Source organism: Trichechus manatus, unplaced genomic scaffold, assembly GCF_000243295.1.
Source record: "Trichechus manatus latirostris isolate Lorelei unplaced genomic scaffold, TriManLat1.0 scaffold00193, whole genome shotgun sequence".
In the NCBI taxonomy this organism is placed as follows: Eukaryota; Metazoa; Chordata; class Mammalia; order Sirenia; family Trichechidae; genus Trichechus; species Trichechus manatus.
In genome coordinates this window covers 3,232,834-3,249,070 of record NW_004444129.1, presented here as the reverse complement: position 1 = coordinate 3,249,070, position 16,237 = coordinate 3,232,834, and the positions used below count along the sequence as shown (strand labels likewise).

Below are 16,237 nucleotides of genomic sequence, written 5' to 3'. Positions count from 1 at the left end.
TCTCTTCATTTGATGTTCTAGGGTTTCAGGATTGTTGATTCTCTGTTTGGCTTAGTTTTTCGGATCTTTGTTGTGGAGGGACGGCGTGGTGTTTCTGCCTAGAGCGCCATCTTGCCGGAAGTCTCAGTTGAACTGTGTATTCTAAATAGGTCTCTGGTGGTGCAGACAGTTTGTACTCAGGGTTGGCAGTCTGAACCCACCCAGAGGTGCTTCGGAAGACAGGCCTCTTGATCTGCTTCCGAAAGATCACAGCTTTGAAAACCCTATGGAACAGTTCTACTCTGTAACAGGTAGGGTCGCCATGAGTCAGAGTTGACTCAATGGCAAGTCGTCAGGTTTTTCTGTATTCTGTATATTAAAATTTTAATTGATTTATTTATAACAAAGTTGCCCTATTATTTGTTTTTTTCTTTGTAAATTCATATTGTAAAAAAGTACAACATTTTTATATTATGCTACTTTTCTATTTTATTTGCTTTTATTTTCCCAGTAATTAAAAAAGTATCCACCAAAAAACAAAGTACAGAAACAGAACATCATGTATACACTGTTCCCAACTGTGCTTTTAAAGTTTTCTTACAGAAATTAAAATCTATACATAGGACATTTTTGGAAGTGCATGCTGTAAATCTGTAGCAGTGGGGTTGCCTTTGGGGAGGGCTTGCGCTCTGGGGCAGAATAGAGATATCCTTTCATGTACAACCTCTTATATATTAAATTATGTTAACTCTGTGCATGCATTACGTTGTCATTTAAAAAGAGAATGTGGTTGATTAAGAAAATGAATAAAAAGGGTCTCTCCTCTAAGGTATATTTACAAAGCACCTACTTCATACCTAGGGGTGAAGTAGGAACAATAGGGAGTACAGAGGAATTAGGACATAGACCCTATTCTCCAAGAGTTTATTTATAGTCAGAGCCCAGCTATTTGCATTAAAATTTTAAAGTGGCTTGTAAATCTACATATAATATGATAAAATTGAAAGATAAAGGAATCAAAATGCAGATACAATACATAGACAAGATCAGAAAGAAAAGTAATATAAAACTATCTTAAACCATAGAGTTATATACAGTTCCTAAAGTTGGCCAAAAATTTCATCCTGAGCTTTTTGTCAGAACTGCCTCTTTGCACAACTTCTTGGGACACCAGTTCCATAGACTTATCACGTGAATTCCACCCCTTGTATATTAATCCAGAAAGTTCCTGGCACTAAAGTAGAAAGAAATACAATTGGTTTTCAGTGCCTCATTGTCTAAAGAAAAAGCGTGCTTTTTTCCCCAGAGAAACAAAGATTTCCTTGTTGTGGGACTAAAAATAATGTCTTATTTGGGTTTTCAAATAGAGATAACTTAGTATATAGTGAACAGAGTACTTGATAATAGGTAAACCAAGGATGTGCTTCTGAAGCACAGTTCACAATTATAGCTTTATTGGGGACGAAAATGGTGTGACATAACTATACAATTCTCTGGTAGATGAAAGAGATTACCATCTAGTTTTATGTTACTAAAACGTACATAAAGCAACAAGAAAACAATTATAAAGCCTTATATAATCAAATTTGTGATTTTATTTTGCAGACTACGTACATTGATTTCTTAAAAATTTTATCACGGATAGTCCAGTTAGGTTTCAGGAAAAGGATCTCTAAAAATATACAGAATAAGAATTGGTAAAGTAGATCATTGTGACAGGAATACTTTATTATTAGAATTTACTTGATAAGTAGTAGTGTTATCCCTTGTAGTGACCTCACATTGTCAATGGTTATGAAAACATTTTATTTTTCAGAAATATACTCAGAGCAATGGACGAAGACCTTTTGGTATTTCTGCCTTAATTGTAGGTTTTGATGATGATGGTATCCCAAGATTATATCAGACAGATCCTTCTGGTACCTATCATGCTTGGAAGGTAAATTATGAATTTGTTAGTTTTTGTTTGTTAGAAGCTGAATAAATGTGTTCATTGTAAATACTTTATTGCATTCAGGGATGTGCCAAAAGTTAGGTTGCATAATTTTAATGGTGGCACAGACTTTATAAATGTAACCCTTTAGCTTGTCAGAAATTATGATAGTTTTTGATAAAAACATCTTAGTATATTAATCATAGAGTCTTTCCCTTACTTGTGTAAAGATGATACAAATCTTAAGTGTATATAAATGGCCGGGTAAGAGAAATAAAATAATCTTTTAATAAAGAATTAAATGGGCATTTAAATCCTTTACTGAAATATTTAATGCATCCTGTATTCTATCTAGGAGAGTCAGACCACCCCAAACTGTGAATCTATACTTACGTGTCGGTATGTTGTAGATGTCACCACATAATTCCTAAAATGTAATTTGTTTTCTGGATAAGTTGTTAATTCCTGTTTCAGTACCCAACTAGTAACGTTGTTTAACGGTGCATGTAAATCTAATACACAAATCTAGGGCCTACAGAAACTAGTGGTGGTTTCTGAGACAGAGGAAAAAAAGTTTCCTGCCATATGAGAGGGAGAAGGTTGGCCTTGCAGAGAAGAGACCAAAACTCAGTGAGTTCTCTACAATTGCCGGGTTAGCCAGATCAAGATTTTTGGAGTTGATAATTAAGAAAAACTGTGAGAGTAGGCTTGGTAATGTGGGGCTCTGAATAGGAGGGAGATCATAAATATTATTCTTTTCTGTTTCTCCAATTAACCATAAATATCTTTGAAATTTAATTCACTAAATATTTATGGCATGCCTTCTGTGTCTTAGACATTAAGAGGCACTTTGGAAAAATGTACGTACGGATTCTAAATTATTTAGAGACATGTGCCTAATGTCTCAGAGCCCACTTTGACTATTTATCTATTATCTCCAGAAGTGACTTAGTCTGTATTGTCATATATGGGAATAAGACTGTACTACAGAATCTATTACAAGTTATTTGGATTTGTTAAAAATTTGAATACCAAGGATCTAAATAATCTCACAAAAAGTTTATTGTACTTTTATTGAATTCCAAAAAAATAGTAGGGAAATGTTGCTGTGGTCTTTATGCCTATGTTAAGTAAAAGATTTGGTTTGAGCTGACCATACTCACAAGATACTGTTTTATAAATCAGTTAACCAGGCTGGTAAAACAGTGGGTTACATTCTTGCTGCAAAGATTGGAATACTGTGTCAGCTGCACATCTTCTTTTAAGCTACCTTTTAAGCAATTAGGAATATCTAATTAGTAATGAGAAATATGGATTTATTTGCCTGCTGCAAATATCTAACTTTTTTTCTGTCAATTAGAAATCTTTTATATGTACTGGATTTCTTGTTTCTCCCGGATCTCTACCTTAAACAATGTTATTTCACTCAATCTTTTCTAAATATTTTGAAGGCTGCCATCTTCTGTTTGCATTTATTATTACATCATTACCCTTCATTTCAGTATAATGACTAAATATTCCAAGCTTGTGTTTAATTTTTCGTTTTAGATTGGTTGCTTTCTAGAAATATGCAGTAAGGCATTTTTATTTTACCCCTGGATCAATTTGTTGGGATTATGAAATTTTAAAATTACTGGGAATGTCATCAGTCATCTTGGTCTGAAACTATGTATGCTCTACTGCAGTTTCTTAAGGGAACTTGGTGGAAATACACCCCACTACCATCATTTTACTTATTTTTACATATTACACTTTCTTGTAAGATTTTGTTTGGAGGAAGTATTATGTGGTGTAAAAAATCGACAGTAGAAACATTTGTAAACCTTCTGTTTTACATATATGGTAACAGACTCAGGAGTTACGTGATTGTTTTGTTTTGAGTTCACATCACTAGTTAATAGCACAATTGGAATTAGAATTCAGGGTCTTCTATTTATTAGTCCAGTATTCTTTCTACTACATTATGCTGTTGTCCTTAAGCCAAATATATATAAGTGCCGTGAAGAATAAAAAAGCAAGGTAAGAAGGATAGAGAGCGACTAGTAGATTACATGGAAAGGAAAGGTCCCTTTGAAACATTTGAATGGACACCTGAAGAAAGTAAAGAAGCAAGCCAGGCAGTTATTTGCTATGGTGTTCCAAACACAAACAATAAGGACAGAGTCCCAGAGGCAGAAGAATGCTCCATATGTATGGTGTCTCCAGGGAGCATTTCTCTGAGGAAGTGATGTTTAAGCTGAAACCAAATGAAAAGAAGCCAGCAAGTGACTATGCTTGGGGGTGGAGGGCTGCCATATGGGGATGGGCTTAGGGAGGATCTTACCAAATAATGCTGTTAGTCTGCCAGATTTGGGACCCATGATTTTAATTTGAGAAACTTAGACTTTCGGGTAGATCTGTGTGAAATCCATGCTGTGTAGGAGTTGCTCGCCTTATGAGCCTAAAGGGTTTAGCCAAATTGTTTTATTTTTTTATAAAACAGCAGATCTCAAAAAGGTGGTCTGTAGATCTCTGGTCCATGAAATCAAAACTATTTTCATAATACTGCTAAGACGATATTTGCCTTTTTTTTCACTGTGTGGACATTTGCATCGTTGATACAAGAGCAATGGTGGATAAACTGCTTGTGCCTTAGCATGAATCAAAGCCGTGGCACCCACCTGTGTTAGTGCTCATTGTATTCTTCACCATCATGCACTGGAAGTAAATAAAGTTGACTTTCATGTAAGATGTCCTTGATGAAACTTAATTTTACTGAATCTTAACTCGAGCACACATCCTTTTAATTTTCTGTGTGATGAATGGAAACAGGCATAAAGTACTTCTGTTGCAGGTACAGTGGTTGCCTTGAGGAAAAGCAGTTCTGCAATTGTTTGAGTTGCAAGCTCAAGTCCATTTTCTATGGAACTTCATTTTTATTCAGATTTGGGTATTTGGGAGAACGAACAGCTTCTCAAAAATGAGCAAACTGAGTTTGTCACTTTAAGGAAACATCTGACAGCATTTATTGCCAATGATAAAATTTGAGCTTTCAGGAAAAAATTAGAATTTTAGAAAACTTGTATTTGCCACCACGAGCTTGACAGCTTCTCAGTACTTGAAGATTTCTCTGATGAGATTTTTGGTGAAATTAACAAGCATGATTAATTGGTATTTTAAAAATAAAGTGGGTCACTGTCTGGAAGTTCTGCATAATTCAGTGAACCAATGTTCTCCAAATGACCAAAGCATGATATTGCAAAATCTTGCAGCCTATTGTAACTACTAAACTCTGCCATTGTAGCGTGAAACCAGACACCAACAATATATAATTGAATGGATGTGGCTAGGTACCAATAAAACTTTACTTAAAAAAACAATACAGGAACTGGCCCATGGACTAGTTTGCTGACCTCTGGACTATACATTGGTTTATGCATATGTGACAAACTGATTTAGACCTTACAGAGGAAGGTTCCTGAGGATAGGGTTAAGGTATACATGGAAGTAATCTTTCTTAGAGATCAATCAGGGAGGTATAAGCCATTTGGAATATCCAGTCTATTTTTATTATTTTCGTAAGAAATCAACCTATAAGTAAGCACTTTATAATTTCTTTCATCTTAAAAAACAAAACACAAAGACTCTCTTGGTCACACTTTGCTTCCTACTACCACCCCATTTCACAACATGCAACATGAGCTTCATAATGGTGCCAGTTTCTCATGCCCTGCAAATCCCATGAGAACAACACAGGAGAACCCAGGTGGCTGCAGTGGGTTTGTGTTGCAGCTGAGAAACCCTGAGCTTGGAGAATCTATTACTTTTATAGTAGGCGGTAAGCATGCCTGCTCTGTTCTGCAGGGAGACATTACCTCATCCCTCAAGGTTGGTTGCTGCAAACACAATCCTGAGAAATGGCCCAGGTCAAAAGCAGTCAGGGCCATGCATTCTTGGCATAGCCAGCAAAAAAGTGCAGTGACAGTCCAAGCCCATGTAGGATTGCCTCTCCCAATACCACCCTTTCTCACCTATTGTCTGATTGTCAACAGATTCTGTTAAAATTGTCAGATCAGATCATTCCTCCATTCATAATCCTCCCCTATGTTCCTATAGTAAGTGAGAGTAAGAGCCAAAGCACTTACAGTGGTCTACAAGGCTTTACCTTGTCTAGCTTCCCCTTAACTCTGATTTACACCTTACTCTCATCTACTCAGCTGCACTGGCCTCTTAACCTTTCTCAGGGCCTTTGACCTTGCTTATTACTCGCTCTGCCCGGAGTTCTCTTGCAGATATTTGCATGGTTTGCTGCTTCACCTCTTGCAGGTCACCATCTGAATGAGGTCTTAGCCAGCCTTTCTGTTCTACTCCCGGTGCCCTTTATTCGTTTTCCTGGTTTTATCTCCTTTTCACTAACATACTGTTTATTTTATATATTTTCTAGTATATTATCTATCTCTCCCCACTAGAGTGTAAACTCCGTGAGGGCAGGAATTTTTGCTTCATTTTTATATACTATTGAAACAACATTGCCTAGAACAGAATCTGATATACAAGGGGGCTCATAAATATTTGATGAATAAATGAATGTATATAAAGCTGTCTCTACTTCATTTTCAAAGTGTTGTTACACTTGAGACTGTTGAAGCATTAGTAACTCTTACAGCTTTTTAAACTTGTTTTATTTGCTCTGTTAACTAAAAATTTATTAGGGGAAGTTTGTGTTTTAAGTTTTCAAGATCTGTTTCATAGTAAACACTAATCAGGTGTTTTTATAGCATTCAAGTCATGAAATTCTGCTTCTAAATGTCTGCTTTGACTATAATTTTATTAATTTTTGATGATACTATCTTATAGATGGAGCCCTGGTGGTGCAGTGGTTAAGCACTCAGCTGCTAACCAAAAGGTCAGCAGTTTGAATCCACCAGATGCTCCTTGGAAACCCTATGGGGCAGTTCTGCTCTGTCCTGTAGGGTCAGTATGAGTCAGAATCGACTTGATGGCAGAGGATTTGGTGTTTATCTTATAGACATTTAGTTGCAGGTATATGATAAGTTCTTGCTTAGTACTCAAAAATAGGTACTCAAATGTGTATCTAAGAAGTTGTACACAATTTAAAAAACTGCTGTATTTCATGTATAGCTTATTGATTTTTAAGGACATCAATCTGGCCATTAATACTCAAAGTATATGTTAAAAACTTTTGTTTCAATTTACTATTTATTACTTGAAAATATTACTTTTTTAAAGTATGAAAGTAAAGTTAGCTGACAAAGAACATTGATGAAAACCAGCATCTTTTATATTACTGGGCATGAAGTGGAGGCCTGGTGCCATGGCAGTTAAGTGCTCGGCTGCTAACCAAAAGGTGGCTGTTTGAACCCACTGGCCACTCTGCAGGAGAAAGATGTGGCAGTCTGCTTCGTAAAGATTACAGCCTTGAAAACCCTGTAGGGCAGTTTCACTCTGCCCTTTAGGGTTGCTGGTGGCACGGTGGTGAGGAGCTCTGCTGCTAACCAAAAGGTCATCAGTTCGAATCCACCAGCCAGTCCTTGGAAACCCTATGGGGCAGTTCTACTCTGTCCTGCAGGGTTGCTGTGAGTAAAAATTGATTTGACGGCAACAGGTTTGGTGTTTTTTTTTCTGGTGTAGGATTGCTATGAGTCGGGATTGACTTGACAGTCATTCATTTTGGTGCATGAAGTTCAATTACAATATTAGCGTATACCACTTTAAGGAGACCCACATCTATAAGTTTAAGGCCTACAGCAACTGGCAGTATTAATGCTTTTGAGGGCATGTTTTGCTATTTCAATATGGGCCATCAAGCTTGAAAATGGGAACAAAGTTAATACGTTGTACACTGCAGAGCAATGTTTCTCAAGGTGTATTCTTTTTATTATTATTATTTTTTACTGTACTTTAGATGAAGGTTTACAGAGCAAACTAGCTTCTCATTAAGTAATTAATATACATATTGTTTTGTGACATTGGTTGCCAACCCGACATGTCAACACTCTCCCCTTCTTGATCTTAGGTTCCCCATTACAGCTTTCCTGTCCCCTTCTGCTTTCTCGTCCTTGCCCCTGGGCTGGTGTGTCCCTTTAGTCTCATTTTGTTTTATAGACCTGTCTAATCTTTGGCTGAAGAATGAACCTCAGGAGTGACTTCATTACTGAGCTAAAAGGGTATCCAGACTCTTGGGGTTTCTCCAGTCTCCATCAGACCAGTAAGTCTGTATTTTTTTTTTTTTTTAATGAGTTAGAATTTTGTTGTACATTTTTCTCCAGCCCTATCCAGAACCCTCTATTGTGATCCCTGTCAGAGCAGTTGGTGGTGGGTAGCCAGGCACCATCTAGTTATGCTGGTGGAAGCTGTGGTAGTTGTAGTCCATTAGTCCTTTGGAGTAATCTTTCCCTTGTGTCTTTAGTTTTCTTCAATCTTTCCCTTGTGTCTTTGGTTTTCTTCATTCTCCCTTGCTCCAAACTGGGTGAGACTAGTGGAGTATCTTAGATGGCCGCTCACAAGCTTTTAAGACCCCAGAAGCTACTCACCAAAGTAGGATGTAGAACATTTTCCTTATAGACTGTGTTATGCCAATTGAGCTAGATGTCCCCTGAGACAAAGGTCCCCAGCCCTCAGCCCAGTAATTCAGACCCTCAGGGAGTTTGGATGTGTCTACGAAGCTTCCATGACCTTGCCTTGGTCACGTTGTGCTGGCTTCCCCAGTATCATGTATTGTCTTACCCTTCACCAGAGTTACCACTTATTTATTGTCTATTTAGTATTTTTCCCTCCTCACCCCTCCCCTACCTCATAACCATCAAAGATTGTTCTTTTTGTATGTAAATCTTTTCGTGAGTTTTTATAGTAGTGGTCTCATACAGATCTGTCCTTTTGTGATTGACTTGTTTCACTCAGCATAATGCCCTCCAAATTCATCCATGTTGTGAGATGCTTCACAGATTCATCATTGTTCTTTGTTGTTGCGTAGTAGTCCACCGTGTGTATGTACCATAGTTTGTTTATCCATTCATCTGTTGATGGGCACCTAGGTCGTTTCTGTCTTTTTGCTATTGTGAACAATGCCGCAGTGAACGTGGGTGTGCATATGTCTATTTGTGTGACGGCTCTTATTTCTCCAGGATATATTCCTAGGAGTGGAATTGCTGGCTCATATGGTATTTGTATTTCCAGCTTTTTAAGGAAGCTCCATATTGTTTTCCAGAACCATTTTGGATTCCCACCAGCAGTGCACAAGAGTTCCAATCTCTCCGCAGCCCTCTCCAACATTTGTTATTTTCTGTTTGTTTTTGTTTTTGTTTTTAAATCTTAGCCATCATAGTAGGAGTGAAATGGTATCTCATTGTGGTTTTGATTTGCATTTCTCTAATGGCTAGTGATCGTGAGCATTTCCTCATGTGTCTGTTAGCCACTTGAATGTCTTCTTTGGTGAAGTGTCTGTTCATATCCTTTGCCCATTGTTTAATTGGATTATTTGTCTTTTTGTTGTAGAGTTGTTGGATTTTCCTGTAGATTTTAGAGATTAGACCTTTGTCAGATTTGTCATAGCCAAAATTTTTTTCCCAGTCTGTAGGTTCTCTTTTTACTCTTTTGGTGAAGTCTTTTGATGAGCCTAAGTGTTTAATTTTTAGAAGATCCCAGTTATCTAGCTTATCCTTTGGTGCTTGTGTGTTGTTATGATTTGTATCCTGTTAATGCTGTGTATTAGGGCCTCTACCATTGACCCTATTTTTCCTTCTATAATCTTCATAGTTTTTGGTTTTCTATTTAGGTCTTTGATCCATTTTGAATTAGTTTTTGTGTATGGTGTGAGGTATAGGTCCTGTTTCATTTTTTGCAGGTGGACATCCAGTTTTACCAGCAACATTTGTTAAAAAGACTGTGTTTTCCCTATTTGATGGACTTTGGGTCTTTGTCAAAGATCAGCTGACCATAGGTGGATGGATTTACATCTGGGTTCTGAATTCTGTTCCATTGGTCAGTGTATCTGCTGTTGTACTAGTACTAGACTATTTTGACTACTGTAGCTATATAGTAGGTTCTGAGGTCAGGTAGTGCGAGTCCTCCTACTTTATTTTTCTTCTTCAGTAGTGCTTTACTTATCCGGGGCCTCTTCCCTTTCCATATAAAGTTAATGATTACTTTTTCCATTTATGGAAAGAATGCTGTTGGTATTTGGATCAGGATTGCATTGTATTTGTAGATTGCTTTGGGTAGACTTGACAGTTTCATAATATAAAGTCTACTTATTCATGAGCATGATACGTATTTCCATTTATATAGGTCTCTTTTGGTTTCTTGTAGTAGCGTTTTGTAGTTTTCTTTGTATAGGTCTTTTATATTCCTGGTTAGATTTGTTCCTAAGTATTTTATTTTTTTAGGGGCTATTATAAATGGTATTGCTTTCCTGCTTTCCTTTCCATCATTCTTACTAGTATATAGGAATCCAACTGATGTTTGTATGTTTATCTTATGTTGTGGTACTTTGCTGAATCTTTCTATTAGTTGGAGTAGTTTTCTTGTGGAGTCTTTTGGGTTTTCTATGTAGAGTATCGTATCATTTGCAAATAGGGACAGTCCCTATTTCTTCTTCCTAAACAATTTAGATTTCCTTTATTTCTTTGCCTTGCCTTATTGGTCTAGCTAGGACTTCCAGCACAATGTTAATTAGGAGTGGTGATAAAGGGCATCCTTGTCTTGTTTGTGTTCTCAAGGGGAATGTTTTCAGCCTCTCTCCATTAAGAATGATGTTGGCTGTTGGTTTTGTATAGTCAAGGTGTATTCTTTTGATGTTAATAGATGTAAGGGTTCTCTAAGTAATTTTGAGAGATGTTTGTCTAAACAAAATTAAATAAGTTCTTTACCATAGTACTTCTAGATCTTTTACAAAGCATTGTATATCTTCTAGAAGGGAGTGAAGAAAGTAACATTCCCCAAGACTACTTGAATTTAGAAACCTTGTTTCATAGATCCTTTTTCTACTCTGGTGTTCCATGGAATCCACTTTGGAAAATGTCACCATAAAGGAATAGAATCTCAGGCCTAAAAAGACTTTAAAGTCTGTTTATTATAACCAGTGTTGTCAGTGTTTCTAAAAACACTTGGCCAGCTTTACTTTCTGTTGTTTATATTTCACAGATGATGGAAATTGTGATTAGGTTTACTGTGGGACAGTTACAACACTTCATCAACCAGTCATAGGGTGTGGCTGCTCTGGGAAGAGGGCATGACCTTAGGTGAGGCAGCTCTGGTAAGCAAGGCATCTCTCAAAGAGTATTAAGAGCTGAGGGGCATCTGCTATTGACAGTTCCAGCAGGTGTAGGAATAACTCCTTTGTTTCTTAAGGGGGATTGGAGCAGTGCATCGCAGGAACCACTTCAGAGGTGTATCGGCGAGGTGTTGTTTTTGGCTCCTAATAACAGGCCTGATGATGCTTAACATATAGGGTTTACTTTCCTCACACAATAAGAAGTTTGAAGGTAAGCAGTTGATTTTATTAGTCTTTCCTATGGTCTCGACCTGCTAGACCTCCAGCTAGCACATCTGCATTCCAGGCAGCAGAGGTTCTTAGAAGTCCACCAATGACTTCCACTTGTATATTCCTATTTGTAAGGGAGGTTAGGAAGTTACATTCTTCAGCAGGCACATTGCCTAGAGTTCTGTCACAAAGGAAGAATGGATATTGGGGGTGGCAGCTAATAGTCTTTTCTGCAGAAAATCATCATTAATCTGAGTAGGCAGACAGGAAAAACACTGCAAAATTATTTTAATCATAGCAGTCTTTGTTGAAGTGGTCTAGGGTAGGAGGTAGAGCGGGGAGGAGGATTGATGGTACAAGTGTCTCAAGAGAAGGCTAGAGTTTACAAAACCAGTCAGGTAGTTAAGGGTTAGAAAATTTTGATTGTCAAGAATTGGAGGAAGTAGGCAGGAAAGTCACCATGAAGTTTCAAGGTGACCTAAAAGGCCCAGTGAGATTTTGGATAAACCACAACTGTATGCACTATTCTCTGGGCAGCAGCCAGTTTTGTTTTTACGTTCATTTTCTAAAATTCCCTTTGAGATCTCTTTTCCTGTAATCATAATACTAATCCAAACTGAGACATCCTCCATTTAATGTTAGGATCCTACATCTGGTTGTTTCTCTCCACAGTCAGCAAAGCATAGGGATATGTAGAGGATAGTGGATAGAGTTAAAAGCTTAGACTGTCAGAAGCTCCTGAGATAAGCCCATACCCGTACTGCCCTTGTCCACACAGAGAGAAGCCTGAGAGACACACCCACATCCCTTCCTGGCCAGAGAGAAACTCCATAGATACACCCATAGTCCTTCCTGTCCTGGACAGCACAGAGAGAAGCCCTGGAGACACTCTCACAGTCCCTTCTGCCTGCCCAAGCAGAGAAGCCCTGGAGAACCACCCACCCCTCTTTTTGCATAGCCAGAGCCACCTCACACCCCACCTGGCCTATGCTGCAAGACACCCAGGTTGCTCTTCCCACTCACTGCTTGCCCCAAGCCCGAAATACATACTGCGGATGAGGGAAGGCATTTCAGGTGACCCTCCCACACCCTACGTATTCCTGAGGCCGCCTGAGCATAGGTGGAGACCTCCAGCCCTCCCTCAGTCAATAGGACACCAAGCTATAAATAAGCAGAGAGCCCGCCTCATACATCAGAGTTGTACTGCCTCCCTGGGTCTGTAAAGATGATCTGTCCTGCTCTCCTGAGGCCACAGTAACAGCACACACCAACGTGAAAGAACTCCACGGCCCCACAACAGCTGTGGAGGGACCCTGACCAGCCAACACCTAAAGCGCCACAATAGGGAAGCGTGTACTTGCATATCCTCACACAGTCCTACAAAGGAAGATATAGGTTCCCAACAATGGGGGATTCCCACGTGTATGCGACTCATCATACCCACCAGTGAGAGAAAATTACTCCAAACAAACTGGCAGCATCATAGTCATACATAGACCAACAGTGCAAAGCAACATCAATTAAAATAATACAAAGGAAGGTAGACAATATAAACGGAAAAAGCAAAGCTCCAGATATATCAAAATAAATGGAAACATACAATCAATAAAGAAATATATAAATGAATAAAATAGAACATTAATGCCTCAAAGACAGCAGTCAATTACAAATATGAAAAAACAGGATAAGATGGCTCAAACAAGTGAGCAAAATAAAGATACAGAAAACCTTGCTGAGGAAGAATAAATTTAAGAGACTAATATTTAGGATTCTCAGAGATCAAAGAAAACACAGAAAAAAAACCTTAGAAGCATTCAGGAAAGCAAATACGAGAACAAAATGACAAACCCAATAGAAAAATAGAAACCATACAAAAGCAACAACTAGAAATTCAGAGATTTAAGAGTAAAGTGTAAGAAATAAACAACTCGATGGAAGGACACAGAAGTAGAATTGAATCAGTGGAACAAAGAGTCAGTGAAATAGAGGACAGATCTCTTGATACTAACTTGTTTGAGGAACAATCAGAAAAAAGATTGGAGAAAAATGAAGAAAGCCTAGAGGTTATATGGAAAACCATTAAGAGGAATAGTATATGCATATTAGGAATTCCAGAAGGGAAAGAGAGAAAAAAAAGACTGCAGAGAGAATTTTTGAAGACATAGTTACATAAAACTCCCCAAATATCATGAAAGATGAGAAGATCTTCATCTAAGGAGCTCAGTGAACCTAATGCTAGATAGATTCCAAAAGAGAATCACCAAGAAATGTCATAATCAAACTTACCAGTACCAAAGACAAAGAATTTTGAGAGCAGCTCATAAAAAAAGAAACACCACTTACGAAGGGGTGTCAGTAAAACTGCTGATTTCTCATCAGAAAACATGCAGGCAAGAAGGCAGTGGGATAACATATACAAAGCCCTGAAAGAAAAGCACTGCCAACTAAGAATCATATATCCAGTGAAATTAGGATGTTCCCAGACAGGCAGAATTTAAGGGAATTTGTAACCACAAGACCAGCCCTATGAGAAATATTAAAGGAGTCCCTTGGATAGAAAGCCAGTGATGTCAGACAACAGTCTAAGACGAATACACCTGACAGTATCACCCAGATACCAAGGCAAATAAAGACTTCACAAAAGTGAAATAAAGCTGCAGAATGATTAAAGGGAACCAGAGATATAAAGAAGTAAATGATGAAAATTTCAAAACAAAAGAGTGAACGAATGGTGTAATTACAGAACTTCCATACGGAGAGGAAGTCAAGGCGATATCAATATATAACAGATTGCTTTAAATGTAGGATGATAAATGTAAACTTCAGGGTAACCACAAAGAAAATTAATAAATTTGCTCATCAAAATGAAGAAGAAAATCAGTAAGACTTAGTAAACACAAAACAACAACAAATGAAAGGAAAAGAAAATCCACGTACAAGAAGAATTTAACACAGAACAAAGAAACTGTTAACACCACAAAAAAAGTATAACAAAATGACACAGTAAATTCTTGCCTATTGATAATGACACTGAATGTAAATGGATTAAACGCACCAGTCAAGAGACAAGAGAGTGGCAGAATGGATAAAAAAACATGACCTACAATATATTGTCTACAAGAGACACACCTTAGATGCAAAGACATAAATAGGTTAAAAATCAAAGAATGGAAAAAATATACCAAGCACAAAGCAACCAAAAGAGAGCACGGGTGGCAATATTAATATCTGACAAAATAGACTGTAAGTCAACAACCATTTTAAGACACAAAGAAGAACATTATATAATGATTAAAGGGTCGATTCACCAAGGAGACATAACGGTTATAAATATTTATGCACCCAATGCCAGAACTCCAAAATAAAACAAACTCTTAATAAAACTGAAGAGACAAATAGATCTACAATACTAGTAGGAGATTCTAAAACACCACTTTCAATGATGGACAGAACTAGAAAGAAAATCAGCAAAAATACAGATGATCTAAGTAACACTACCAACCAACTGGACCTCACAGATACATATATAGAACATACCACCCAACAGCAGCACTGTACACATTCTTCTCTAACGCATATAGAATGTTGTCCAGAATAGACCATATTCTAGGCCTGTTTTAGTTATCTAGTGCTGCTATAACAGAAATACCACAAGTGGATGGCTTTAATACAGAGGAATTTATTCTCGCACAGTCTAGGAGGCTAGAAGTCCAAATTCAGGGTGCTGGTTCTAGGGGAAGGCTTTCTCTTTCTGTCGGCTCTGGCGGAAGGTCCTTGTCATCAATCTTCCCCTGCTCTAGGAGCTTCTCAGCACAGGGACCCTGAGTCCGAAGGGTGCATGCTCCTGCCTCTGCTTTCTTGGTGGTATGAGGTCCCCCTGTCTACTCACTTCTGTCTTTCATATCTCAAAAAAGATTGACTTAAGACACAACCTAATCTTGTAGATTGAGTCTGCCTCATGAACATAACTGCCACTAATCCCACCTTATTAACATCATAGAGATAGGATTTACAGCACACAGGAAAATCACATCAGATGACAAAATGGTGGCCAGTCACACAGTACTGGGTGGGAATCATGGCCTAGCCAAGTTGACAGACATTTTTTGGGGACACAGTTCAATCCTTGAGAAGGCCACAAAGCAAGCCTCAGTAAATCTAAAAAGAAATTATATAGAGCATCTTCTCAGGCCATAATGGTAAGAAACTAGAAATCAGTAACAGGAAGAACAAGAAAAGTAAATAGTTGGAAACTAAATAGGACATAACTAAAAAAAGTAATCAGTCACAGAAGAAATCAAAAGTGAAGTATAAACATACCTAGAAGCAAACGAGAATGAAAACACAACATACCTTTGGGTTGCTGCAAAATCAATGCTCAGAGAGATATTTATAACAATAAATGCACACATTAAAAAAAATGAAAGGTTAGAAGTCAATAACTTAAACTGACAAGTTAAACAAATAGAAAAGGAAGAGCAAAAGAAGACCAAACCTACCAGAAGAAAGGAAATAATAAAGATCAGAGCAAAAATAAATGAAACAAAACAGAAAAGCAATATAAAGAATCAATAAAAGAAAGTTGGTTTTATGAGAGGAGCAATAAAATTGACCAACCACTGCCCAATTTGACAGTGGAATAAAATGATAAAGCAAATAACCAAAATAAATGAAACCAGAGACATTACAGCAGATCGAAATGAGAAAGAAGATCATAACAGAATACTAAGAAAAATCATACTCCAACAAATTTGAAAACCAAGAAGAAATGGACTAATTTTTAGAAGCACACTACCTACTTAAACTAACACAAATAGAGGTAGAAATCTAAACAGACCCATAAC

At 37.6% G+C, this 16,237-nt stretch overlaps 1 protein-coding gene across 3 annotated transcripts in view; it reads left to right on the top strand.

The window, feature by feature from the left end:
* The window catches only part of PSMA8 (proteasome 20S subunit alpha 8), a 57,980-nt gene that overhangs the window by 23,851 nt on the left and 17,892 nt on the right, over positions 1-16,237 (top strand). For all 3 annotated transcript variants that reach the window (XM_004387762.1, XM_004387763.1, XM_004387761.1), the window contains exon 4: positions 1,796-1,918. In XM_004387762.1, the coding sequence (XP_004387819.1) occupies positions 1,796-1,918 (123 nt within the window). The remainder of the gene's footprint in view (positions 1-1,795; positions 1,919-16,237) is intronic.